Source organism: Panthera tigris, chromosome X (assembly GCF_018350195.1).
Source record: "Panthera tigris isolate Pti1 chromosome X, P.tigris_Pti1_mat1.1, whole genome shotgun sequence".
NCBI classification, from domain to species: domain Eukaryota; kingdom Metazoa; phylum Chordata; class Mammalia; order Carnivora; family Felidae; genus Panthera; species Panthera tigris.
Window position 1 is genome coordinate 112,314,890 of NC_056677.1, and position 26,336 is coordinate 112,341,225.

At 49.7% G+C, this 26,336-nt stretch overlaps 2 protein-coding genes across 6 annotated transcripts in view; one reads left to right on the forward strand and one right to left on the reverse strand.

Moving 5' to 3' along the window:
* The first annotated feature begins 1,087 nt into the window (after positions 1–1,087).
* CD40LG (CD40 ligand) lies at positions 1,088–12,962 on the forward strand. The gene is made up of 5 exons (XM_007098484.3): positions 1,088–1,325; positions 2,716–2,847; positions 7,184–7,238; positions 9,016–9,078; positions 11,825–12,962. The coding sequence occupies exons 1-5, from the start codon at positions 1,170–1,172 to the stop codon at positions 12,199–12,201; spliced, it is 783 nt and encodes a 260-aa protein (XP_007098546.1). The 5' UTR covers positions 1,088–1,169; the 3' UTR covers positions 12,202–12,962.
* Positions 12,963–23,592: 10,630 nt separating this feature from the next.
* ARHGEF6 (Rac/Cdc42 guanine nucleotide exchange factor 6) overlaps positions 23,593–26,336 on the reverse strand; it is a 102,234-nt gene continuing 99,490 nt past the window's right edge. For all 5 annotated transcript variants that reach the window (XM_007098485.2, XM_015544877.2, XM_042975157.1 and 2 more), the window contains one exon: positions 23,593–26,039. In XM_007098485.2, coding sequence (XP_007098547.2) covers positions 25,899–26,039 — 141 coding nt within the window. In that variant the 3' untranslated portion in view covers positions 23,593–25,898. The remainder of the gene's footprint in view (positions 26,040–26,336) is intronic.

Sequence of the window (26,336 nt, forward strand, 5' to 3'; positions counted from 1 at the left end):
ATTTATTTTTGAGACAGAGAGAGACAGAGCATGAACGGGTGAGGGGCAGAGAGAGAGGGAGACACAGAATCCGAAACAGGCTCCAGGCTCCGAGCTGTCAGCGCAGAGCCCGACGCGGGGCTCGAACCCACGAGCTGTGAGATCATGACCTGAGCCGAAGTCGGACGCTTAACCGACGGAGCCACCCGGGCGCCCCTGTGCACGTTTTTATTTGATCTTCACAACAGCCTGTAGGCTAGGCAAGGCAGCTCTTTGGAGATGGGGAAACTGAGACCTGGAGAGGTCAAGTGATTTGTCTGAGGTCCATAGCGATTTGTTGGTGGAGCAAGGACTAGAATTCAGGTCTCTTAACTGGAGCCTATTGTCTCTATTCCGAGCCATTATCTGACAGATTAGAACAGCGTAGACAAGCAATCCGGCTAAGTCAAGCCAAGATTCCCACTTTAACCTCGATCCCAGAGTTTGGGACTGATTTCTTTCAAGACCCTACTCCTCTTGGCCTTGGAGAAATTTATTTTTCTCTAATTACCTTTCCAGCTAAATTCTATTTAATAACTGTCAGTCCTCCTTTGTGCTTTATGCCATGCAGACCCGACTGGCCAAGCTTCTGGGATTTCGTTGGGTTTTAAAGATGAAAGGAGTCTCGAGGAGCAATTCGCCAGTGGCCCAGCAGCCACAAAATCAATCCAAACTTTTGTTGACGTTTGTTTCTTTCCCCATACGCCAGGTTCCTGGGTGGTATTAGTAAGATTGAAATTGAAATAAGTCGGTTGCTGGTGGATGAATTTGTCACTTTCCTTGAAACTGGTGAACCCAGAAAGTTAGCGATAGGAAAAACACTGCCATTGTCTGTTAAGAAGCCTATGACATTTCAAGGCAAGAATGAATGTATGGAAGAAGAAACTTGTTTCTTCTTTACTAACAAAAGGGAAAGCCTGGAAGGGAATGATATGGGTAGAATTAAAAAAAAAAGAAAAGAAAAGAAAAACCTTTACGTAACTTTTTTTTTGCTGGGAGAGAAGACTGCGAAACACAATTTCCAGGAAGTGTGGGCTGCAACGATTGTGCGCTCTTAACTAATCCTGAGTAAGGTGGCCACTTTGACAGTGTTCTCATGCTGCTGCTGCCACCTCCTCGGTCTGAAGATCTCGTTCCAACTCTAACACAGCATGATCGAAACATATAGCCAAACTGCTCCCCGCTCCGTGGCCCCTGGACCACCCGTCAGTATGAAAATTTTTATGTATTTACTTACTGTGTTTCTCATCACCCAGATGATTGGGTCAGCACTCTTTGCTGTGTATCTTCACAGAAGACTGGACAAGGTAAGACGAACCACAAGCCCTTACTAATTACGTGTGGGGGTCCTTACCGCCGGGCGGGTCGGTTGGGGTCCGTTCTGCCCCGATGGGCAATGGTAGGAACCCAACTAGAGACGTGGTCTTGTGGCATCACGTTCGGCACCTAGTCCTGGAGGACAAGGTGTCCTCTTCTGGTCTCTGGGCGAGAGCCTGGGCTCTGGAGTCAGACTGCTTGGGTTCAAACCGCGACTCGGCTCCCTATTGGCCCCGTGATCCCGGGCAAGTCATTTTCTATTTCTAGGCCTCAGTTTCCACATTCGAGAAATGGGGACGAGAGTAGTGTCCACCCCGCAGGTTAAGTGAATTTAGCCTTTGTAGCAAGCTTCGAACAGAGCCTGGCACAAAGTAAACACTATGTGGACATTAGCTGTGGTTATTCGCTCAAGTTTTGCTTAAAAACTACACTTTTCTTCTGCTAGAGACAACTTTTGTTTTTTAATTGCCGATTAGAGGAGAGTGTGAATTTGATCTGAAACGTCCTAGTGCTTCAGAGCAGCGCAGACACGGCTAAGTCCCAGAATTTGCACATTTACGGCAAACGTGGCGTTCTCTCTATAATTCTTCAAACGCTGTTGGTAGCTGCAAGCCCCTCAGTCTCCCTCTGAGGGGTTTTACCTTCTTAAGCGGCTGGACTTAACAGGAACAGAACAGTGGAGCAACTTAGCAGGCGGTTTTGCATCCCGAGGGAAAAATAACCGTTAGGATTTATCCTGTCTCCGTGTGTCTACCCACTTCCCCCGCGGGGCATTGCCGGCCGGGCCAACAAAACATCGATCATATATGAAGAGGAGAAATTTGATCAATTATCTGGCTGGTCCGAAAAGTCCGGGTGTAGGAATGGTGGGTGTTCGGCCTCCGGAGGCTGCATGTTCCCAGGGATGTTTGAATGCCCTCTGTTGGGAGGCCAGCCTAGAACTGAGGCCGTGAAGGTTACCATCAGGATAAGGAGGGGCAGGGATGGTCGAGGCCATCCACTGGGTTAGTCAAGTTTTAGCTTTCAAGGCTGCAAAAAGAGGGGGGTTCTGGGTCTGTTTGTGTTTGGCCTGGTGGGCTCTTTCAGTCAAATGCACAAACTAAAATGAAGTAGGCAAACGAGCTCAGCAGAAAACTATTTTATAGACTGGGCTCACAGTGACCGATCATTACTGGACCAATGAGGGATAGATCATTCTAGAATATTGCTGCTTATCATACGTGGACAAAATGTGATGGAAGTTTATTAGAATGGCTGTGATTTCTACCTGGACTTTCAGATAATATGGCGTTTTAATTGCTGCCTTTGGTTATTACACTGACAGACGTCATTAGCTGCATGTTCCAGAATTATGTTTCTCATGTCCCTGTTCCTTCACAGATAGAAGACGAAAGGAATCTTTATGAAGATTTTGTGTTCATGAAAACATTACAGAAATGCAACAAAGGAGAGGGGGCCTTATCCTTACTGAACTGTGAGGAAATTAAAAGCCGGTTTGAAGCCTTTCTCAAGGTAAGGAGCCCAGTTGTTCATTAAAGTGTCATCGAAACGCTTTACTGCTTTTGCTAGGTCGGGAGACGGAAACCTGGCAATGTAAAAGCGTAGACATTTGTTTCATATACCTACATACGTAGGTGCATACATACACGTGGGTAAAGGTATCCCCCTCTCCCCCCTCCCCCCCCCCAAAAAAAAAGGAAAGGAAAAATGAAGCCGAGATCCCATGTTAAAAGGGAAAGGAGAACGGGAAGGGTGCGTGTTCATAAGAATGTTCTTGAGAAGAACAAAAAGGCCTCTCCCGGGGACATTATGCGCTCTCACGGTCGCATTCGCACACATCATGGGCTCACACATGCAGCCGCCTCTGTGAACGTGACAAAGGACACCGACTCTGTCCTCCGGTATTTTCTTGTCTTTCCATCCAAACCTCGATGCCTTCTCACTGGGGACCTGTGGCCACGTTACGGTCCTGCCTTCACCACGCTAGGTGGCTACGGTGGGTACCAGGGACTTCGCAAGGCTGATGCTCTCACACTGGAAGGAATGCTTCTCCAGTGACAGAATTTCAGGCGCCACCAAAGGGAGGTCTTTTCCTTTGCTCGTGGGGACAGGTGTGGGGAAAGGGGGATGGACTTTCTCGGTGCCGCTCACACCAGACCCTACATAACACCACTTGCTGGTGAAGCCAGTCCACCCTAGGGCCGGGCAACACCTGAGACGGACAGAGGACCCAGCAGGAAATCACTGCAGTCACTGGGGCCTCTAAAGGGTACCCCAAACAAGAAGTTTTAGAATTTCATTTACAACATGGACTCCATCATCACGGACAAGGAGTCTAGAAGCTCCTTCTCCTGAGGCAGAGCATTAAAAAGTCTTTCTACCTGTTCTGCTCTCAGAACACTAAGTACCCTTGGCCCTCAGCTCACTTTGGGACCGTGAATAGGAAGCAGCTCCCCACATTGAAGGCAGTTTTGTGCCAATTGGGGGGGGGCGGTATCTAGATAAGCCAACAGGAGTTGGTTCTCACGTATAAATGATGTATAGTTTAGGGACTCCTGGGTGGCTCAGTGGGTGAAGCATCCGACTCTTGATTTCAGCTCAGGTCACAATCTCACGATTCCTGAGTTCGAGCCCCGCATCAGGCTCTGTGCTGACAGCGTGGAGCCTGCTTGGGGTTCTCTCTCTCTCTCTCTCTCTCTCTCTCTCTCTCCCTCTCTCTCTGCTCCTCCCCTGCTCGCACTCTCTGTGTCTCAAAATAAATAATCATAAATACATACATACATACATACGTACATGCTCTGCAATTCAACCCAGGAGTAAAGGGCTTACGATGCAACCTGAGCTTACGCCTGTCCTCCTGCACTGTCCCTGAGGTGGAATTTAATCCAATAGTGAAGACTCCGAAGCCTATGAAGGTGTCACCTACAGGAATCAGAACGCAGCCCGAATCTGCTGCTGGCTTTTGCGTTCTTTACGGCAACCTAGGGTTTAGATGGAGACTCCTCTTTCTCTGCCAGGCTTGGAAATGTCTTGAGTTTCTCATGACTTGAGTTTGTCTGGTTCTTCAAGGATTCTCTCCAGAACCACGGGGCATTGGGAGGTGTTGCAAAATTAAAGCCACTTTCAGAACAACAGTCATCCAACTGGCCTACTTAATGCGCTTGGCCGTGTGACCTTGGGCAAGTGACTTCACCTCCCTGGGCCTGTTTTCTCGTCTGTAAATGAGAGGGCTGAGATTATCTGCTCTGCCGTCCTGTAATTATACGATCAGCCTTGCGTTCCCTCCAAGGCAGTGCGAGTGGCTGTTGGGTTTTCTCCTCCCTCTTTCTTACTGAGAGTTTTACAGTTCCACTGCCCATGGCTTACGGCTCTATTTTAGGTCAGATGTGTAAAACTTCCCAAGCCAGCCTCCCAGGATAGGAGCGAGGAGGACAGCCGGCTTGGCCTCTCCAGCTGCTTGCCTAAAAATAGTGACAGCTCCAAAGTCTCACATGCTAGAAAGGCAGACCTTCTCAACATGCCACCCAGGGCTCCTTGCGTGTAACAGAGGAAGCCCCTTGCCTCTCCTGCCACAGGGGCGGGATCCAAGGCGGCGCCCTGTGTACCTACGTATGATACGTGCAGTGGTGAGACAACGAGTCCTTTTCCAAGACCGACCCCCTCTCCGATATCCGTTCTCCCAAATTTCTCATTCTAAACGATATTTTGGAATCTTAAAAAAAATCCAACAGGCCAACCGCATAGTAACCCCAAACTGGATTTTAATATTCTTAGTGAGCGTTAACAGGCTTTCTTTCTGGGGTTCACGGTCTGACTGGTCCAGGGCAACCTAAGGTTTGATTTGGGGGGCTCCAAATCATAGGACTTGAAGGGGTCCTAGAAATCACCGGATCTAAGGGTGCCTGGGTGGCTCAGTCGGTGTCTGTCTCTTGACTTCAGCTCAGGTCTTGATCTCAGGGTCGTGAGTTCAAGCTTTGCACTGGGCTCCACGCTGAGCATAAAACCTACTTTAAAAAAAAAAGAAAGAAAGAAATCACCAGATGCAATTATCAACCCAAGACTTCAGTTTTCTCCCCAGTAATCCCTACCCAGAGGTCACCAAACTCTGGACACCTCTAGTAACAGGCAACTCATTATCTCCTGAGGCAGGGAACACCTACCCGTCCCTTGGACGGGATGGGATTCAGGGTTTATGCTAGGGTAAGTGGAGGCAGCATGTTGAATAGTGTAATTTCACGCTAAGACATACTACCCACCCCACCCCGCTAGACTGGTCAGTTCCAGGGTCGTCTACCCACTGAGGCCTGAGACGTCTTTGAGGTGTCAAAGCATTTCCTCTTCAAGGTAAAGGTCCGCCTGTCCGTCCCTGCCACATAGACTTCCCACTAAGAGAGAAATAACCAGTCCCAGATTTTCTGAAAGTCAACTTTAAGAAGTCTTTCGGTCGAGGTGGGGAGTGAAGCAAGGGGGGAAAAAGGCTCTGGGGAGTGCGGCTGAGGGAAAGTTCACAGAAAGGCAAGGCTGGGCACATAAAAGACAAACTTTGCTGACTTCACGTTTTCACGTAGCCTAAAAGTATCTCACCCTCGATCATCACACTCCATTTTTGAAAAGACACTAAATGCTCATTTGTTTACTTGCTGTCTCACAAACATTTTCCTGTCACCGCACTTTCTCAGCGCCACAATCTAGCTCAAGTGGAAAGTTAAAGCCCTGCGGGCCCCTGTGAGCATTTCGAGGCTCAGATTCCCCGCTAGGGCTCTGTGGCTTACACCCTCACATCTGGCAACCGAGCTGAGCCTACGAGACCCTCAACAGTACTGCCACGGATTCCTTCTGGGGAAGAACGGAAAAGGAAGGGCCCTATAGAAAATGGAGTCCGGTAATGGGACTTTGATGATCAGATGTGAAAATACTACTGTGTTCCTCCCTTGTATTTAGAGTCCAGAGTGATGGTGTGAGCTCAGTCGGCCTCTGAATGTGATCTCACGGTTTCTGCTCTTGGCTTCCACCCCAGACCCCTTGGGTGACCTCATGCCAGCCAGTTAAGCCCTCTAGGCCTCGTATTCAGGATCTTTAAAATGGCAGCCGTAGCCATTATTGCCTTCCTGCTTGCGTTGAGGGCTGTCCCTGTTAACTTCTTTGAGTACCTCCAGCTTTCCCCAGTTGCTAAGTGAAAAGCAACCCCTCAAGAAGTGTTGCATTTGCCTTTGAACGCTGGCATCACTGGGAGATTATCTGTGTTTCCCATCTGCTGATTACTCTAAATAAATACAGGCCACGCAAGGCGACCAGCAACCAGAGAATTCCCTCATCCCCTTGACAGGGATAAAAAAAAAAAATGTCTGAGGGTCTTTTCATAGTCTGGAATTTCTTCCCAAGGTCGAACTTACTCTTACCATTTCCTAAGAGATTTCAGACCAATTTTATTCCAATAGACACACACCATGCTTCGTGTTTAATAATATTCTATATACTAGTTCCCAGGGTAGAAAGGTCTCCCCATTCAGCATTATTTGTCAATACCTGTCAGAGGCAGGGAGGCTGGGGTCATAGGAAGGGTCAGCACCACAGCCTCTGGTCTGGAGAGAGCACCACAGCGGAGATTAATAAGGCCCAGATTCTGCTTCCAGGTTCGCCCCTGGGCTTTCTGGGCTGTCAGCTCATCTGTCAGAGCCATGGGCTCCCAATCAGGATGATGGAATTAATGACAGGATCTAAGTCCGTGTGATAATCCTCACCAGGAACAGGCGATAAAGCAATGACAGACGCCCAAAGAATGATACCTCTAAAACCCCCACGCCCGATTTCCTGTCAAAATGACCTTTTGCAATGATTCTTATTTTAGGACATAATGCTAAACAAAGAAATGAAGAAAGAAAAAAATGTTGCAATGCAAAAAGGTAGGTTGCTCTCTACTCATTTTTATGAATACTTAAAAACTAAAAGGAAGCTTTGGGCTGATGACACTGAACAGCCCGGTTGATGAATGAGGGAACTTTTAGCCCTAGAAATAAAACAGGAATACGATGGCCAAATCGACACCTTCTCTAATGCCTGCGATTTGGGAAGGCTTTGTTTATACGTGTCTATGGGGAAGTCATCATTTGGGAGCAGGGGCGTTCACCGCTCAGCGATAACAGGTTTTCATGGGGGACCGTGGCCAGTGGAGCATCTGGGATCGAGGAACGATACCGTGTGACGACGTTCTACTCTTCGCCCTGTTCTTGATGTCAGAACATCTCAAACACCTCAGGGGCGGAAAGGGTCTTGACTGGAAGGGTTCTCAAATGTAGCACCACCCACACCATATGCATCTCCTTCACAACGGCACTGACCATCTGTCCTCTGATCCAACACGCCTAGGCACCTTCTGTCTCATTAATCATCTGGGTCCATTTTTAAGTGGCTCTAATAATGATAATAAGATCGCTATACCGCTCGAGAGAAATCTTTCCTCCTCTGGAGTTGAAAGTCGTTCCTGTAATCTCCCACTCACTGGACCCAGTTCTGCTCTTGGGGGCCGTACTGAGCAAAGCAGAATTCTTCTTCTTATACAGCAACTGTCCAGATGTTGAAAATGGCAGCCGTGGCCCCTGAGCCTTGTCTTCTCCAGGCTAAACACCCCCAGTGTCTTCCACTGTTCCTCCTACGATGCTTTCTAGGGCCTTTCCTCTCCCGGCCACCTCCTTTTCTGGACACTCTAATTTTCCCTGTTCCCCTTAGTATATAACACCCCCAAGACAAACACTATAATGCCTGGAGTGGGCCAAGCAGCTGACTATGGGAGAGATGGAGTGTTGGTGGACGGGTGTTGGTAGAGACTGTCATTCACAAAGTCAGTGAAAATGATGCTATGGCTGCTGCAAATTTATGCACCCGGAGAAATAGGTACAGACAGAGATACAGATACTGTTTTCTGGGGCAAAGCGAGTACTCAGCGCTCGCAACGGGTCATCTGATTTCCACCAAGGTTTTTGTCCTCAGAATGACCGTAAGATGTGTTGAGTGGTACCATCGTGTCAGCTACTTACAGTGAAATTTGAGGAACCAGTTCACATGGATGCCGTCTAGAGGTCTGCAGGAAAAGGATCAACTTGACGAAACTGCTTATCTAGGTCCTGCAATTTGATTCAATATTTATAGGGCACCTCCAAGGTGTCTGACATCAGGCCCATTACCGGGGGGGGGGGGGGGGGGGAGAAACTTCCCCATAGTCTCTGCACTCAGGAGATCAGCACATCTGATTAAAAAGCAAGCTTTCTACACGAGAAACAACTCGAGATAGGCACAATAGTTTGGCCTGTTGCCTGACCACATCAGACACGGCCTGGGCGCCCAGTGAGATCCCCAGCGGATGGGAGCTGTTTCCAAAAGCAAAGCTTCCAAATATGTTTCATGGAGACCAGGAGTTTAGCCGGAGTCCACGTAGGTAGAGAGGCGTCGGGTATCGAAGAGCCATTAGGGGAACAGCCTCGGTGCCAAGAGCCGGTTCAGGCGTTCAGATTCCAGAAACCAACCTGTCCCTGTGACAGGGACTTCAGACCACTTTACCTTTCCTTTTGCGTAACCGGTTTAAGCCCGGCCTCTCTTACGTGGCTGCAGAACTAGATCCAATGGCTCTGCGGGCAGTTTCGCATTGCTCTTGGCCTGACAGTTGGCTCTTGGTTTCAATTTCAGGCGATCAGGATCCTCGAGTTGCCGCACATGTCATAAGTGAGGCCAGCAGTAGCACAGCGTCCGGTAAGTCCAAAGCATCTGAGTCGGGCACCCGGGCGGGAGGGCGGGGATGCTGAAGCGACACGGCCTACTGGGCAGGTTCCTCTCCTCCTCTGGGGCCCAGTCTACCAACCCACCCATACACCTCTCGTCCGCCCTCCTTTGTCTTCAAAGTGAGCTCCGACGGACAGATGGGCCTTGAAGGGACAAAAGGAGGTGGGAAGCAGTCCCGATGTCCTCATTATGTTCTTGTTCAATGGCCGATTCCAAATGATGAATTGCTGGGTGGAGGGACCATTATTCTGACAACATAGAAGAGATGGCAGGTAGTGAGTGACCTCCCGACTGGGAGCATCCCTCATGCTAAGCCCTCTTCGCTGTGCGTAAATGGGCCTCCGGAGGTATTTCCCGCCATCTGTCAATCCCTGTATGATTAACCCCAGGCTCGCTGGGGCCAACCCCGGGGAAATTAAAGGTAAAACCATTCTGCAAAGATCGATCGTTGCCAGGACGTTAGCTTTTCCGATGAAGCAACAACAGACGACACACCGTAATCCTTGCAACTCCGAATGATTTTATTTCCATATGTGTTCTGCCATCGTCCTGGCTCTGAGATCTTTTTCAACCAAACGTGTGCCTTGAGATAGGCAGTGCCAGAGAGTGTGTTGCATCTGACAAATGGGTGGAAATGTGCACACGAGCGTGAAACCGCCTCGGGAAAAAATGCAGCACAGTGCTCCAGAATGGAGTTCGACACAGCATGTGTGTGTGTGTGTGTGTGTGTGTGTGTGAGAAAGAGAGAGAGACACACGCACACACACACAATGAGAAAGAGACAGAGATAGAAATAGAAGACAGAGAGAGAGGAGAGGAGACACCACCTCATATGTGAGGCAGCTTGGGCGTCTCAGTGGGTGTAACCCATAAATGATTGTCGGAGATCATGATATGGAAGGAAGAGCACCGGATAGGAAGTTTTTGAACCCTGAGATTCCAGGACCGTGACTACCACTTGCTAGATGAGCTCGGGCCAGTGCCTTCACCGCTGTTTCCTGCCTCGTTGACTCACGGGGTGGCTCTCAGCATCGCATCAGCCAATGTGGAAGGGGGCTGTACTGCCACGTGCTCCACAAATGCAAGGTGTCGTTCCTGAGCTTACTTTACTGTACTTTAGCTGGCGGAAGAGCCGCGTAAAGCCCTTCGTTCCTACCCCTTGTTCCTACAACGTTTAATAATTCTGCCAAGTAGCCATTCTCAGAAAATACACTTATGGGAAAACATCACGAGTCGATGGGCATGTCCAGGGTGGCTGTTCACATGACACTGGCACATCCAGATTGCATGACAGCAACAGAGCCACCACCTAGGAGAGTAGCTTCCCGCTGGTCTTTGTCCACCTGTACCTAGACGCTGGCCCTTGGATATATTCCACCGCGCTCAGATTCTGCCCAAAGACCCATGATCGATATTGGTCCTAGCGTATTTCCCCGTCTGCATCCCAGGAGGCCCACAGGCGATCAGGTGCCAAGACAGTAACATCCCTCACCCCACCCCAGTCCCAAAGCCCTCACTCCTGCCCGCTCATGCTGCCACAAACGTGACCTGGATCCCACAGCAAGGACAAAGATTAGGTAAAAGGGCTTAGGAAAATAATGTTGGTGGACTAAAAGATAGAGAACCCGCGCCCTTGTTTTGTCAAACGGTCCCAAAGTGAAAGCCCAGTAATGAAGCGTCCTTTCTGGAGTGGTCTGGAGGGCCAGGAAATGTCAGACATTTCAGGATGCCTTTCCTGTTACCGAAGGATGAGTCTTGACAGGTTGAATCTGACACCCCGATAGACCACCAAATAGGAAATTTAAGAAAAAAAAAAAAAAAGAGCTCAAGGAAGCAAATGATCGATACTTTCACTTCTCCCCAACCCCCACAGCCAGCAGTCTAGCTGTCTGTGGGAGCTGAGATTTGAAATCGGGCGCACACACTACTTTGAACCCACTCAACATCTCAGCCGAGAAAATGGCACACTGTTGGTGGGTACTCAGGTTTCGCCACAAGAACACAGGTACTTTCAAGTTGGTGACGCCCCACTACAATGGAAGATCAAAACACACAGTGAAATGACAGGTTTATTTTCATACTTCCTTGCCTAATTTTAGTCCTTGCTGTGGGAGGCAGGTCGGGCTTGCGACAGCACGATCAGGGAGGAAGAAATGGGGTCTCTCCCCTTGTGGGCTAAGGCTGAGCTACGTGGAACGGGCAGCTCTCGGACTTTGTGAAATCCCAGGAGAGCAAGATGCCAGTGTTCCTGTTAGCGAGGGCTTTGTCTGACCGGGTTAGCGTGCGTGACTTATGACGTGGAATTTTGAAATCACTCACACCTTAAAGTTCACGGGCAAATCGGCTTCCAAAGCTCTAAAGGAAGAAGGAAACTCACCGCGTTAAGTACAGTGGCTGTACTTAATCCTCAGAACAAGTTTCTGAAAGACGCTGTGCTACCAGCCCCGTGTTACAGAGGAGGGACTAAAAAGCTCAGAGAGGTTAAGTGACCTGTGCGGGCTTGCACGACGCCCGGATTGGAACCCAGCTCCGTCCGAAGCCGCTGCCGAGTTGTAGCTGCTCCGTGGACGGAGGTCCGGAAGGGTCCTCAGGAGCCCCTATCCCCCCAAACTCTCATTCGTAGAGGAAGCCAGGGCCCCACGTTAGACTCTGTGTTGTGTTAGAATGCGAACCACGTACGCGTCGTCTCACCGTGAATCTCCCCTCTCCATTGCAGTTCTCCAGTGGGCCCCCAAAGGCTACTACACCATAAGCAGCAACTTGGTAACCCTCGAGAATGGGAAGCAGCTGGCCGTCAAAAGACAAGGACTCTATTATATCTACGCCCAAGTCACCTTCTGTTCCAATCGGGAAGCTTCGAGTCAAGCTCCGTTTATAGCCAGCCTCTGCCTGCATTCCCCGAGTGGATCCGAGAGAGTCTTACTCAGAGCTGCAAATGCCCGCAGTTCCTCCAAACCCTGTGGGCAGCAATCCATTCACTTGGGAGGAGTCTTCGAACTGCATCCGGGGGCTTCGGTGTTCGTGAACGTGACTGATCCGAGCCAAGTGAGCCACGGGACGGGCTTCACGTCTTTTGGCTTGCTCAAACTCTGAACACTGGCACCTCGCAGGCCGCGGCTGAGCTCACGCTGGTGGTCTTCTAGCAAAGCAGTTAAGCCCACCCCCTGTTGAACTGCCTATTTATAACCCTAGGATCCTCCTCGCGGAGAACTATTTATTATACACCCCCAGGCCCGTAGGGCTGCGACTCGCGAATCGCGGGGCCGAGCAGCCCAAGCAGGCCCCGGGTCCGTCAGCGTCTATAGTCTGAAGCGGCAAGCCCCCCCCCCCGCCCCCCCACCCGAGGCAGCCGTCCGGAGAGTCCCATGAAAAGACGAGACCATTATGCACAGATTGAGTTCAGAGTAAACGGCAGAAAATTCGTCAAGTTTAGTTTTGTGTCTTTGCGTGCAGTGTCTTTCAGTGGGTGATGTCTTTGATTACTGAAGACGTTGGTTCCGGGTTCCTGCGGCCCCTACGATGGAGGGGGCAGGCTCTAGAAAGTCTGCTGCGGCGGAGAACTGAAAAACCCTGCCCCCCCCCGCCTCCCCCCGCCCCACACTCATTCTCTCCCTCCTCCGCCCCCCTCATCCGCACACAGTCAGGCTGTTACTACTCGGTTCTCTTATTTCAACCCTGTCCAGTCTCCACCACTGTAGGTGGGAGGAAGAGAGCAGAGGCAGCCGCTCTCAGCCTGCCCACTCCTCCTCCCGAAATGACTGTATTTAAAGGAAATCTCTCGTATCTACCTGCAGTCTCCATTGTTTCCAGAGTGAACTTGTGATTATCTTGTTATTTATTTTTTGAATAATAAAGAGCCCTTAACATTACTGCTGTGATCCAGCCCCTCGAGCCCGCCGCCGCCGGGTTGGGGGCGGGGGTGGGAGGTGGAGGGTGGGGGGATCTTTCCGAGGGGGTCTCTTTCCGACCTTGGTGATGTTTTCGCAAACTCGGTTCTCAAGCTCGGTTGCACCACAAAGTATCTCGGTGACAGCACAGTCCCCGGAGGACTGCGATAGCCTTTGATGAATGATGTGAAGCCCGTTCAGGGAAAAGCAATCGGGGTCTTTATCTCCAGCCTGCTCTGGAAAGGCTGCAGGGGATTAAAAAGAGACTTTGTTTTCCTCTTGATTAATCACAGTTTAGCGAGGCTGGAGGTGAGGGGGGGTGCTTAGATGAGAAGCAGTTGCCTTACCTTTTTATTTTTAAATTTTTTTTCTAGTGTTTATTTATTCTTGAGAGAGAGAGAGAGAGAGAGAGAGAGAGAGCATGAGCAGGGGAGGGGCAGAGCGAGAGAGGGACGCAGAATCCGAAGCAGGCTCCGGGCTCTGAGCTGTCAGCACAGAGCCTGATGCGGGGCTCGAACTCACGAGCCCTGAGATCATGACCTGGGCTAGGGTCAGACGGCTAACCGACTGAGCCACCCAGGCGCCCCTGCTTTACCTTTTTAATAGCTGCCTAGGTGGTTCTACCTTAGGCGAGAGGGCCTGGAGCTGGGAAACTGGCCCTCCATCCTTCCACCGAGGCCGACAGGGCCATTCTTTGTCCTTTGCGATAGAGGGATTTTTCGCATAAGAGACCCCGAGTGGCTGTACTTGCTCGGCTGCGCACTTTCTTCGACGAGAGAACTTTGGTGTGAGCAGAGGTGACATGTGTTGACTCGGGGACCCACGTACCGATACGTCCACAGTGCCGCCTTGTCCTCCGGAGCGGAAGATCCTGCTTCCGCGTTGTCCTCCGCATGGGACGCTTGAAGGAGGTGGGGCAGCGGCCATGACAGCAAGGAGACGTTGCTCGTGAGGTTCTTATAGATGTCAGGCTCCCGTAGGAAGGCCAGGACCCCAGGTCCAGCTGAGAAGAGGGCTTGGCCTGGTCCAGAGAAAAGAGACCATACACCGGGCCATGACCCTCCCTGCCTCGCGGTAGCTCAGTGCCACTTTGTGCACAGCCACACTTGCCTGGTGGGGTCATGGGGGCGGGGGAGGGCGAGAGGCATCACCCCTTTGGTAGGCTTCCTCCAGAGGGAACCTACGTCCAGCCTGGACGAAACTTTTAGTCTTCGTATCCTCACCTCCCCGGGTTTAAACATGGCCCCTGCACGTCACCCCACCTTCTTCTTCTTTGGGAATGGTATCTCCCCGTTATCTTGGCCTCTGGCGACCAAGTTGCTGATGACATCTGTTACCAGAGGAACGCTCTAGATACAAAGACTACATTTTCTAGTCTATTTCTCCTGCTCTCATACCTCCTACTGCTCCCTAAAGGACACCTCCCGTAGCTCCGGCCCAGAACCTTCTTTCCCCTGAGCGTCAGCCTCACCAAGCCAACTGCCTTCACCCCCTCAGAGTACTTCCTCATGAGGTCACCCTGTCCTTTCCAAGAACTCCAGGTCCCACCCGTTACCCTCTTCTCTTCCTGTCCCACATGCTCGCAGCGGGCCATCTCCCCCGCTTTGCCAGCTCATGGGTCCGAGCACCACCTTCATGCCTGTAGTCCTGACCTGCCCCCCTGGAGTCTGTCCCCAACTGCCTGCATCTCCAAATGGTGGGCCCAGGCCCCCCAGCCCAATGGGTCCAAAGGGAACTGTTGACCCCTCCCCCGACACAACGAGATACGTGCTCCCCAAGCCAGAAACCTGGCTCGACTCCTTCCCACTGTGCTCACTCCACGTCCACACCAGCATGAACACAATCAGCTCTCTTTCTGAAACAGTTCCTAAGTTAATCTACTTCTTTCTTTTTTTTTTTTTTTTTTTTTTTAATTTTATTTTTGGGACAGAGAGAGACAGAGCATGAACGGGGGAGGGTCAGAGAGAGAGGGACACACAGAATCGGAAACAGGCTCCAGGCTCTGAGCCATCAGCCCAGAGCCCGACGCGGGGCTCGAACTCACGGACCGCGAGATCGTGACCTGGCTGAAGTCGGACGCTTAACCGACTGCGCCACCCAGGCGCCCCAATCTACTTCTTTCTATCTCGGCTGCCAACTATCCTAAGTCCGCGTCACTGTCACCTCGCTTCCGGAATGCTACACCAGGCTCCCAGCCTCCCCGCCTCCACTCTTGCTCCCTGTCATTTGACCTCCACACACAGCCAAGGTGACTTCTTGTGTGTTTTTTTGTTTTTAATGTTTATTTACTTTTGAGAGAGACTGAGACAGAAGGCGAGTGGGTCAGGGGCAGAGAGAGAGGGAGGCACGGAATCCAAAGCGGGCTCCGGGCTCTGAGCCGTCAGCACGGAGCCCGACGCGGGGCTCGAACTCACGAGCCATGACATCGTGACCTGAGCCGAAGTCGGCCGCTCGGCCGACTGAGCCACCCAGGCGCCCCCAAGGTGAATTCTTAAACCCAAGTCTGATTTCTCCACTCCCCTGCTTCAGCGTCTCCTGCCAATATGCCTCTCCGCGTCTTAAGTTCCAACCCTCGGTACCGCATGTGGTTTACTCTGCTTGGAACACCCCTCCCCCTCCCCCTCCCCCACCACGCCCACAGCTCTTAGCCAAGTGGAAGACGTTCCTACTATTCTGTGAGCTTTTTGAGGACCAAGACTGTGTCCTATTCACCTGTTCATGGTGACTTCGGTGTCTACCACAGGGCCTGACATAGAATTGGCCCTTTATTTATCACATGAAGGAAAAATGAATAAATGCAGCTGCTTATCACTCGGTGAAATAGCTCATGAAATAATTCTGGGGGTTGGGTAAAGCAAAAAAAAAAAAATGCAATACTGTAAAAATAGTTTATGTCAACATTTCTATGATAAAAAATGTACTCGGGGAGTAGAGAATGAGAATTATAGTGTAGATAAAAATAATCTATTTCTATGGGGCGCCTGGGGGCGCTCAGTCGGTTAAGCGTCCGACTTCGGCTCAGGTCATAATCTCACGGTCGGTGAGTTCGAGCCCCGCGTCGGGCTCCGTGCTGACAGCTCAGAGCCTGGAGCCTGTTTCCGATTCTGCGTCTCCCTGTCTCTCTGACCCTCCCCTGTTCATGCTCTGTCTCTCTCTGCCCCGAAAATAAATAACTGTTTAAAAAAATTAAAAATAAATAAAAATAAAAAAAAATAAAGAATCTGTTTTTATTATATAGTTCATGGTAGTTCGCAAAACAGTACATGCAGTTGTTCCAAACTTGAACATTTTCAAAGTTGTTCTACTAAATGAGGAGGACTTGAGGACATTTCTGGTCTACCTATAACGTTCTGATTATAAATTATCTAACTTCATTCCATTTTTTTTTTTTAACAAACATGTTACTTTTACATTCCCTCTAAGGGTTGGGGGAGGGAAGGCTTGAAATGACCAATGCTTTTTTTTTTCCAAAGAAAGAGAAAATGAGCCAAGTATGAAATATTAACGATCTCTGTTACCTGGTAGGAAGCAAATGTCTACAAAATGCAGTGTGCTCCTCGTACGGGGAAATCGCAGTTAAACGAAGGCAACAGAAACGCGGAACATGAAACTAAGTACAATTCTTTTCTCTGTGAAACACACCTCCAGTTAAAAAAGAAAAAATTGGAGGGGAGCCTGAGTAGCGCAGACTCTCGATTTTTGGCTCTGGCCATGACCCCAGGGTTGTGGGATCGAGCCCCACATCGGGCTCCATGCGGAGCGTAGCACCTGCTTGGGATTCTCTCTCCCTCTTCCCCTCTCCCCGACTCTCTCTCTCTCTCTCTCACACACACACACACTCTCTCTCTCTCTCTCTCTCAAATTAAAAAAAAAATGTTTTAAAGCAGAAATACTCACTGCCGTGTAATGATTGTGTCTGGAGTCAGACAGATACAGTCTTAATCTAGGCTCTAGCGTTGTTGACAACGAGGAAGCCTTGGAAGCCCGGGGGTCCCAGATGTTTCATTTGGCTTGAGCAGTTCCACATTGAGGGTATTTAGGAAGGTTTCTTTTTTTTTAAATTTTTTTTAATGTTTTTATTTATTTTTGAGACAAAGACAGAGCATGAGCAGGGGAGGGGCAGAGAGAGAGGGAGACCCAGAATCCGAAGCAGGCTCCAGGCTCCGAGCGGTCAGCACAGAGCCCGACGCGGGGCTCGAACTCACGGACTGTGAGATCGTGACCTCAGCCAAAGTCGGACACTCTCAACTGACGGAGCCACCCGGGCGCCCCTAGGAAGGTTTCTTTTTAAAAAGACTGTCATCTGGGGCGCCCGAGTGACTCCGTCGGTTATGCGGTCGTCTTCGGTTCAGATCATGATCTCACGGTTCGTGAGTTCGAGCCCCGCGTCAGGCTCTGTGCTGACAGCTCAGAACCTGGAGCTGCTTTGATTCTGTGTCTCCTTCTCTCTCTGCTGCTCTGTCTCTGGAGCTCGGTCTCTGTCTCTCTCTCTCTCAAAAATAAATAAACATTAAAAAAATTAAAAAATAAAAAAGACTGTAATCTGGGGCGCCCGGGTGGCTCTGTCGGCTGAGCACCTGACTTCGGCTCAGGTCACGATCTCATTGTGAGTTCGAGTCCCGCCTCGGGCTCGCTGCTGTCAGCGCGATCCTCTGCCTCCCTGTCTCTCTCCCCTTGCCCCGCTCACACACAGTCTCTCTCAAAAAATGAATAAAAAAGTCTGCGACCCTTGATTTCCAATCTAAAGGACATCAGCACGCAAATGTACCCCCTCCATACCACACTCCTCTGAGTAACCCCAGCAGGCAAGGCGGCAACTCTCAAGAACGCCAGTGAAATACACAGGGAACTTCCCACCGCCCGCTCCTGGAGCTCCTCTGAATTCTCCTGCACGCTTTCCTGTGGACCTGAACCCCACTTGAGTCCAATCATCCGTCACAAACCCTACTCCTCTCTCCTGCACCTCTCTGCTGTGAATGTCTCGAACGCACAGCCTTTAACTCAGATTTGATGCCCATTTCTGGTTACTGCTTCTTTTTGTTGTTGTTACCCATCCAGCCACCCGTCCAACACTGGTCGACGGTACGTGCAGTCTTCCGCACGACACGTGTGCAAGCTCCGGGAGCGGTGGCACAGACTGGGTCCTAAAGGATGTTGGGGTGGAGGAAGGGAGCCCCCGGGGGAGAGCACGGAGCACACAAGACCGCAGAGGTGTGCACGTGGATAAAGGGTCCGGGGGCGCGGGCCGGAGTCAGCTCACAGCGGGCGTCGTGTGGAGGGCAGTCTTGGTGTCTGGGCTGACTTCCCACGGCATCCTGCGCGACAGCGTGGCTCAGGTGGCCGGCGGGGCAAGTTGTGAGGAAGCGGCCAGGAGGCTGGGTCACTGACCAGACCCTGCGGGCTCGGAGGACGCAGACAGCTTAGACCCCCGGTTGGCTTCCACTATAGACACTGAGGCAAGCTTTCAGTTTTCCCACTCCAATTATTGGGAACATTTACTCACTCAACACATACGGCGTAGGTACTACGGACTTGACCCTGTATCGGGCTCTGAATTTATGAACAGGAAAGGAGACAAGCCCTCCTCTTAAGGTACGTCACGTTTGGTGTGGAAAAAGACACAAGCAGATGAAGTGCAATGCGGGGACACGGAAAAGGGGTGTTGGAATCTGGATTCCCTGAGGACGCAATCAATACTTGAGCTTTTTTTTTTTTTTTTTTTAGAAATTATTTCAAAGTTACGGAAAAGTTGCAAAAATACTAATATAAACACCAAGTGTATCTTTTTTCTGAGCCATCTGAGGTTTTGTACATCATGGCCTCGCCCCTGAATATTTCGGGGTGTATTTTCTAAGAAGAAAGATATTCTTGTTTATAACCACAGCCCAGGTGAGTCTCAGATAACACAGGTTTTAAGTATGTGGGCACACTTACATGCAGGAAATAGGGTACAGTACTACAAACGTATTTTCTTTTCCTTGAGATTTTCTTAATAAATTTCCTTTTCTCTAGCTTACTTGGTTGTAAGAATATAGTGTATGATACAACATACAAAATATGTGTTGACTGCATGTTATCAATAAGGCTTCTGGTCAATAGTAGGCTGTTGGTTTCGTTTGGGGAGAGTCAAAATTATACGTGGATTTTTGTGCGGGGGAGGTGGCGACCTTGCCCCCCATGCCGTTCAAGAGTCAACTCTACACTTAATCAACTTCCGTAAATTTAACGCTGATACTGATCTGCCATTTGTATTCCTGAAAATTCTGTTAAGTGATACAATAATGTCCTTTAATATCATTTTTCCCTTCCAGTAGGATCCAGTCTGGGGTCAGGTATTGAATCTAGTTGTTATGTCTCTTTAGTCACCTTTAATCTGGGACATTTCCACAGCCTTTCTTTGTATTTAATGACATTGACATTTTTAAATAACAATCTCTCCCCTTTAAAACAAAAAAAGAATGTTCCGGGGGCGCCTGGGTGGCTCAGTCAGTTAAGCGACCGACTTAGGCTCAGGTCACGATCTCGTGGTTTGTGGGTTCGAGCCCCGCGTCGGGCTCTGTGCTGACAGCTCAGAGCCTGGAGCCTGCTTCCGATTCTGTGTCTCCCTCTCTCTCTGCCCCTCCCCCACTCATTCTCTCTCTCTCTCTCTCTCTCTCTCTCTCTCTCAAATAAACATTAAAAAAAAAAAGAATGTTCCTTATTTTGTCTGATGTTTCCTCATGCTTAAATTCCAGTTATGCCTTCCTGGATGGAAAACTACATACACGATGTTGTGTTCTTCTCAGGGTTCCTACCACATCTGGACGCACACGATGGCCATCAGCCTCTCATCGCTGATGTGAATTTTGATCACTCGGTGAAGGTGTTGTCCAAGGCCTCCATTCTATAGTTACCATTTTCCCCTTTGTAACTAGGAAGCAGTCCTAGGGGGAGACACTTTGAGACTACGCAAGTATGTCTCGCATCATCATTTCCCCCTTCGTTTAGCACCTGACGGTCATTCTTGCCTGAATCAGTCTTTAGTACGCTGGTTGCGACGTGATGGCTTTCCCGCTCCGGTGTCCCTTGCGCGTTTACGAGTCAACACTAACCAGGGTCTGTACCCAAGAGCTTGCTGTTTCTCCCCACTTATTGATTAGTATGGACTCACAGACTTCTACTGTTTTCAATGCTCTCTAATTCACTACTGTTCTTATTTTGGTGCTCAAACTTTCCCTCATGTGGCCAGTGGGAGCCTCTTCAAGTTGGCCCCTGTGTCTTTGAAACATGGCTCCATCGGGTTCTTTTTTTAGCATTCTGTTACTTTCTGGCACAACAAGATGTTCCAGGCTCATCTAGTACCTTCCCTGCTTTAGCCATAGACTCGGCCATTTCGCCAAGGAGCTCTGCTGCCTTTCAGCACGGAGTAGAAGTGCTTACTGCTCCCAGGAAACGTATATATACACTAATTATATAGTGAGAGACTAAATATATATAAGAATAAACTAAGAAATATAAATATATATTTTATATACACGCACACATACAAAAGCTGTCAGAGTTAGCAAATAAAAATTCAGGAGACCCACTTATATTTGAATTTCAGGTAAACACTGAAAACCTTAGTATACATACATCCCGTGCGATATTTGGGACATGATCTCGAATTTGGGACATGATCTCTAAAACTCAAATTTTTAAAAAGTGAGTGAGCTCTACGCCCTCCGTGGGGCTTGAACTCGAGACCGCAAGATCAAGAGTCACATGCTTACGGACTGGGCCAGCCAGGTGCCCCATCTGAAATTCAAATTTAACTGAGCACCTTGTATTTTGTCTGGCAATCGTAATACATACAGACACACATACACATGCAGAGACACGCCTATATGCACGCGTTTTAGAAATTGTGAGTTCACATAGATACTTGAGCTGCCCCCTAATGGAAAGGGAAGAATTTGCTCAATGGACAGTTACGGGAAAGGGATTTTAGGAAGGACAAAAGGCATATTACAGGACTTAGGGGAAATTCGTGGAGACTAAATTTTGCTGTGTGCTGGGAAATAGCGAGAGATTAAATTTTGAAACAGATGAGTGACATACATCTTACAGGTAATCACTCTACTGGCACGAAAGAGGACAGACTGGAGAAGGTGACACAAGAGGGAAGGAGGTGACAAGTGCCAAAAATAGGCGATGGTCGGGAGGATGGAGAGGAATTCAGAGGATACAAGAGAGTTAAAACTGGTAAGATGGATGGCTAGACTTATAAAGCATTGATGTATAAACTTATACACGGTTGAGGGAGAGGACAGAGTGGAGGAGAATGCCCATTTTCCTGGCTGGGGCAACGAGGTAGCCAGGGGTGCTGTTCACTGGGATGGGAAACACTGGACGAACAGACCTGGGAATGCAAATGAGGAGTCCAGCTTTGGATATGTTGAGTTTGAGGTGCTGAAGGACACCCGATCTGAGACCGTCCGGCAAAAAGCTGCATCCATGGGTCTGGAACTCAGGAGAAAGATCGCGATGGGAAAATGCGGACGCGGGAGTCACCTGCGTTGTGATAAATGAAGTTACAGGAGTAGACAAGGCTGTCCAGGAAGAGGCTATAGAAAGGAGGAGGAGAAGAAAAGTGTCGAGGACCAGCCAATGTTCAAGGGACAGGCAAAGGAGGCAGAGCCAGCAAAGGAGACGGGGGTTGGTCAGGTTGGACGAATGCCAGAAAAGTTGGGCTCACGCAAGCCAAGAAGATCTATCAAGGAGGCGAGGGCCAAACACTGTGGAGAGATCAAGATAAGAGTTGAAAAGGCTTCCCTGGATTTTCCGATTACGAGCTCAGTAGTCTGAGGGTTGATGGGGGGTGGGAGGGAGGGGAGGGTGGGTGATGGGCATTGAAGAGGGCATCTTTTGGGATGAGCACTGGGTGTTGTATGGAAACCAATTTGACAATAAATTTCATATATTAAAAAAAAAAGGCTCAGTAGTGACTTCAGGAGAGTAGATGGCTGAGGCAGAAGCTTACCTAGCAGGTGCCAAGTATAGAGGAGGAAACGTGGTAGAGACAGCATGGATCCAAGAGGCAGACAGACCAGGGTTTCGCGTCCCGGCTCCACACACCCCGCCATCTTGTTCAGCATCTGCGCCTCTGTCCATTTGTAAGACGGGGATAACCAATACCCCATAGGGTCGCTGGGAGGGTTTTGTGAGCTTAGCCACGTAAAACACTTAGGATAGAGCCTAGCACCCGGGAGGTGCTGCGTCGTAGCTACGACGTCAGAGTAGGAAACGTAAACTGCCAAAGGCGTGGCGAGCAGAAAGGTAATACTCGGTGCCTGCAAAGTCACTGGCTACGGAAGTGCAAGTCAGGGGGCTTCTATTGGACGGATGGATTCAAGGTCATGGTTGCTGCTGGTACGGTCTCCCATGCACAAAGCTGCACCCTCTGGAAGCTGGGGTACAGAAACCACCAACACGTCCCTGGAACCACCCACATTGTATACGGAGCCTTAGCTGCAAGGGAGCCTGGGATAGGTCTTTTTTTTTTAAGGCTTCTGGGGAGAAACATAAGAGGGGGCACAACTCAGGAAAGAGGTGTCGACGAGGATGCGGAGAAAGGGGAACCCTCGTGCGCTGCTGGTGGGAATGCAAACGGGTGCAGCCGCTCTGGAAAACGGTATGGAGGCTCCTCAAAAAATTAAAAATAGAACTGCCTCCGACCCAGCAGTCGCACCACTAGGTATTTCACCAAAGGATACAAAAATGATGATTCAGAGGGGGCACAGGCGCCCCAATGTTGATAGCAGCGCTGTTGACAACAGCCAGATGTCCATCGACTGACGAATAGATGAAGAAGATGTGGTATGTATACACGGTGGAATATTACTTGGCGAGCAAAAAGAACGAACGCCTGCCATGTGCAACAACGTGGATGGAACTAGAGGGTATTCTGCTAAGTGAAATTAAGTCCGTCAGAGGAAGACCAGTACCATATGATCTCACTCATATGTGGAATTTGAGAAACACAACAGATGAACATAGGGGAAGGGAAGGAAAAATAAGATAAAAACGGGAAGGGAGGCAAGCCATAAGAGACTCTTAAATACAGAGAAGAAACTGAGGGTTGCTGGAGGGGTATTGGGTGGGGAGATGGGCCTGAAGGAGGGCACTTGTCGGCATGAGCACTGGGCGTTATACGTAAGCGATGAATCCCTGGGTTCTACTCCTGAAACCAATGCCACGCCGTATGTTCACTAACTTGGACTTAAATAAAATGAAAAAAAAAAATTTAAGGGGGCAGGAACAGATGCATCAGTCTCGAGGGGGAGCAAATATTTTCACCGTGACTGCTGACACCAGCATTCCAACTGTGGGCAAGATAGAGGCTACCACTGGTTGACCAAAGCCCGACACCGGGCGGAAAATGGTGTAGACAGGTCGCAGGCTGGGGCCAGAAGGAGAGGGGCGGAGAGGTTAAGGAAGGTCCCGTCCCATGGCACGAAGTATCTCTGTAAAGTGGGGAGCAAACGTCCCCTGCCCTGAGTGAAGACACGCGGGAGGAAACTGCCACCAGCTGGTGGGGGCGGGGGGAGAAAAGGAAAGAAACACAGGACTTAGTTTATAAAGCACTGTTATCCTTGTTTATTGAAAATGTCCGTTTGAAAAGTCTTCAAAATAAAAACAAGTTAGAAAATCTGAGCTTGTGTCAGAAGGGACGCGACGGAAGAAGAGCTACAAAGCCTCTAAGGGCAGCGGTTTAGTTACAGGGTGACAGGAACCCACTTATAGAGTATTGTAAACAACACAACTACGGAGACACTGCTCTCGGGCTAACATGGCTTCGTTTCCTTTATATTATTGTTTCACGTGCGAGTGCGGACATCACTCGGCGCAAGCTTCAGTACCCAGCGTACCGAGGGCCTCTCCTGAGAAGGGCCGGGTTCCAGACACATGCATATGTACACGTCACTTTAAAATAAAGACCTTTCACTATGCTAAGCAATCCTACACCTTATCAACTAAAGGATTTCGCAATCGCAACAATGTTCCCTAGGGGTACAGTTTGTGCCATTCACTGCAAGCCATTGGTTAACCCCAGACGGGGCGGACGCTAAGATCTGTGTGGCTGTTGTTAAGTTTTAGGTGAGGGACGGCACATCTAGACTGCTGGGCTTCCGCACAGCTTCCAAAGACGGCCGCCTGGGGTTGGCTGATGGTGGGCGGCGGGAATAGTCCATTTCCCGTGGATGGTGTCATTTCTGCCGGGCGGCAAGCGGTCAACAGCCCCGTACTGTGTAGCTGTGGGAACTTGAGATCCCCGGTACCAAAAAAGGAAAACGGGCTTAGCAGGCTGGGGGTGTTCAAGCTTCAAGTTTGGTTTCTAGACAACACTTGCAAAACCCACATTTATAGGCACCCGTCAAACGTATCTGGAAGACAACCTTGACCGGTCCATTGGCCCTTTGCCTCTCTTTCCAGTGATTGTCCCCGCCTGCCCAATGGCACCTGTCTTTGGGAGAGAGAGGGGCGGGTTGTGCTGCTCTGTCCCGGGGCCTCATGCCAACGTTCGATTGTGTCGAGTTCGGATGGATGCTGCTCTTCTGTGACCCTCTTCTAAACCGGGTTTACGTGGTGCTCATTTCTGAGACACTTACAGAGGCGATCACTTGATTCAAAGGGCAACTTTGGCAAACCGGTTCCAAATACTCAGCTTCACTAGTAACCAGCGCACGACCACTGGAGGGGTCCTTTCTTTCCGGACATACAAACCGGACCAATAGCACATCTCTGCAAATGATGCTTCGAGCCCTACTCGAAGAGGCTGATGAACATACAGCTTCTCACAGCGTATCTGGGAGAGCAATACGGGGAATTAAAGCTGTCTACTAGGGCACAATATCTCCTCGATGCAGATCGTTTTGAAGGATGAGAAGTCGCGAGGCGAATACGCAGTGTGGATGAAGGAGCGGCTCACAGTCCGTATTTTTTAAAAGTAAGCAAAGCGCACACTTACTAGTTTACGCACCAGTGGGTATGGTTGGCTTAAAGCACTGGGGAGACATAAACCTTACGCGGGAGGCAGAAGGTTAGGGGAGGAAACCTATCATGCGCTGGGGAAAGATGGCCAGCTCTGCTGCTGAAGGGGAAGATTGTCTAGTGCAATTTGCTAATGGGTCTGGTGTTGGCATGGATGCGTGGGGCTTCTGCCCCGTAGAGTGAAAATGTCAACCCGCACGAAAGAAATAAGGGTGCTACTGTCTTCTTGGCCCTACAGACAACACAGGGCGGTAACAACAACAATAATAATAATAACAATAAAAAGTGTGCATTGAGGGGTGGCACATGATCACCCGGGGAAGGGTGGCTGGGTCATTGGGCAAATGTGCTAGTCTTCTACTCACCCTACCCTAGTCACAGCTCGGGGAGCTTCGCCTTCATTAAATTGGGTACTGAGGGGCTTCCAGATACAAGAAAGCGTTCGAGAAAAAGTCAAGTTCACATTTACTAAGCCACGGCCAGCCACTTTGCTCTGGTAGCCAGCCGCAAAAGAGTGACCCAGGGGTAATGGCTGGTAAAGAGGCACTATGAATTGAAGGCCATCTGAAGACCATTTAAGTCACTTGCCTACACTAGGTTTCCCTTTTCTCATCGGATGGAAAAGACTCTGGGGAGATTTCTACCACCTGTCAGAAGGATCTGTCAGAAGGAAAACAACCAACCAGTAACCAACCAACAGACACTCAAGCAAACAGGGAGACAGAGAGAGAAAGCGAAGGAGAGAGAGAGAGAGAGAGAGAGAGAGAGGGAGAGAAAGAGAGACTGACTCCGATACAAAATGAAAACCGAAGAAGTGAGCAAACAGAGCGTTTGAAGCTGGACATTTCAAGATGTCCCGAAGGCAACATCTGCCCAGCTGCACAGTGATGGTTATGGAAGGATGGAGATCTTGCTACTGGACTCGGCCCGAATACACTCATCAGTTTGCTTCAACAGCCTCCGGACCAGCTTTTCTAGGTCCCTCCTTGATTTCAATTCTTCTTCCAGGCATTGCTTCATTCTTTTATTTTCCTGTGATGGGAAAAGACTTGTCAATTCCCAAACCAAGTGGCCCCTTCTCAGGGCTCCTCCTGCTTATCCTGTTAGCAGCTTTCACCACTGACTGTACTTTCCTTTCTCGTGCTCCTCTGTCTCACCCTGAGTTTTGTGACAACTTCCCGAGTGTTCTTCCAGTCTCTGTTCTCCCCCCTCCAGTCCGTCCTTTACCCCGTCACCAGGCACAGCCAGTCCCCAAACACTGGGAAGAGTGTGCATCATGAAAACAGCGGATCACATCTCTAGAGGAGCCCACAACTCAAGATTTATGGT

Bases quoted from the DNA above. Each gene is read 5' to 3' on its own strand.
- CD40LG (XM_007098484.3), top strand. From the start codon at position 1,170: ATGATCGAAACATATAGCCAAACTGCTCCCCGCTCCGTGGCCCCTGGA. The intron at 7,239-9,015 runs GTAGGTTGCTCT...TTTCAATTTCAG, and splicing joins AAATGTTGCAATGCAAAAAG to GCGATCAGGATCCTCGAGTT. The intron at 9,079-11,824 runs GTAAGTCCAAAG...TCTCCATTGCAG, and splicing joins CAGCAGTAGCACAGCGTCCG to TTCTCCAGTGGGCCCCCAAA.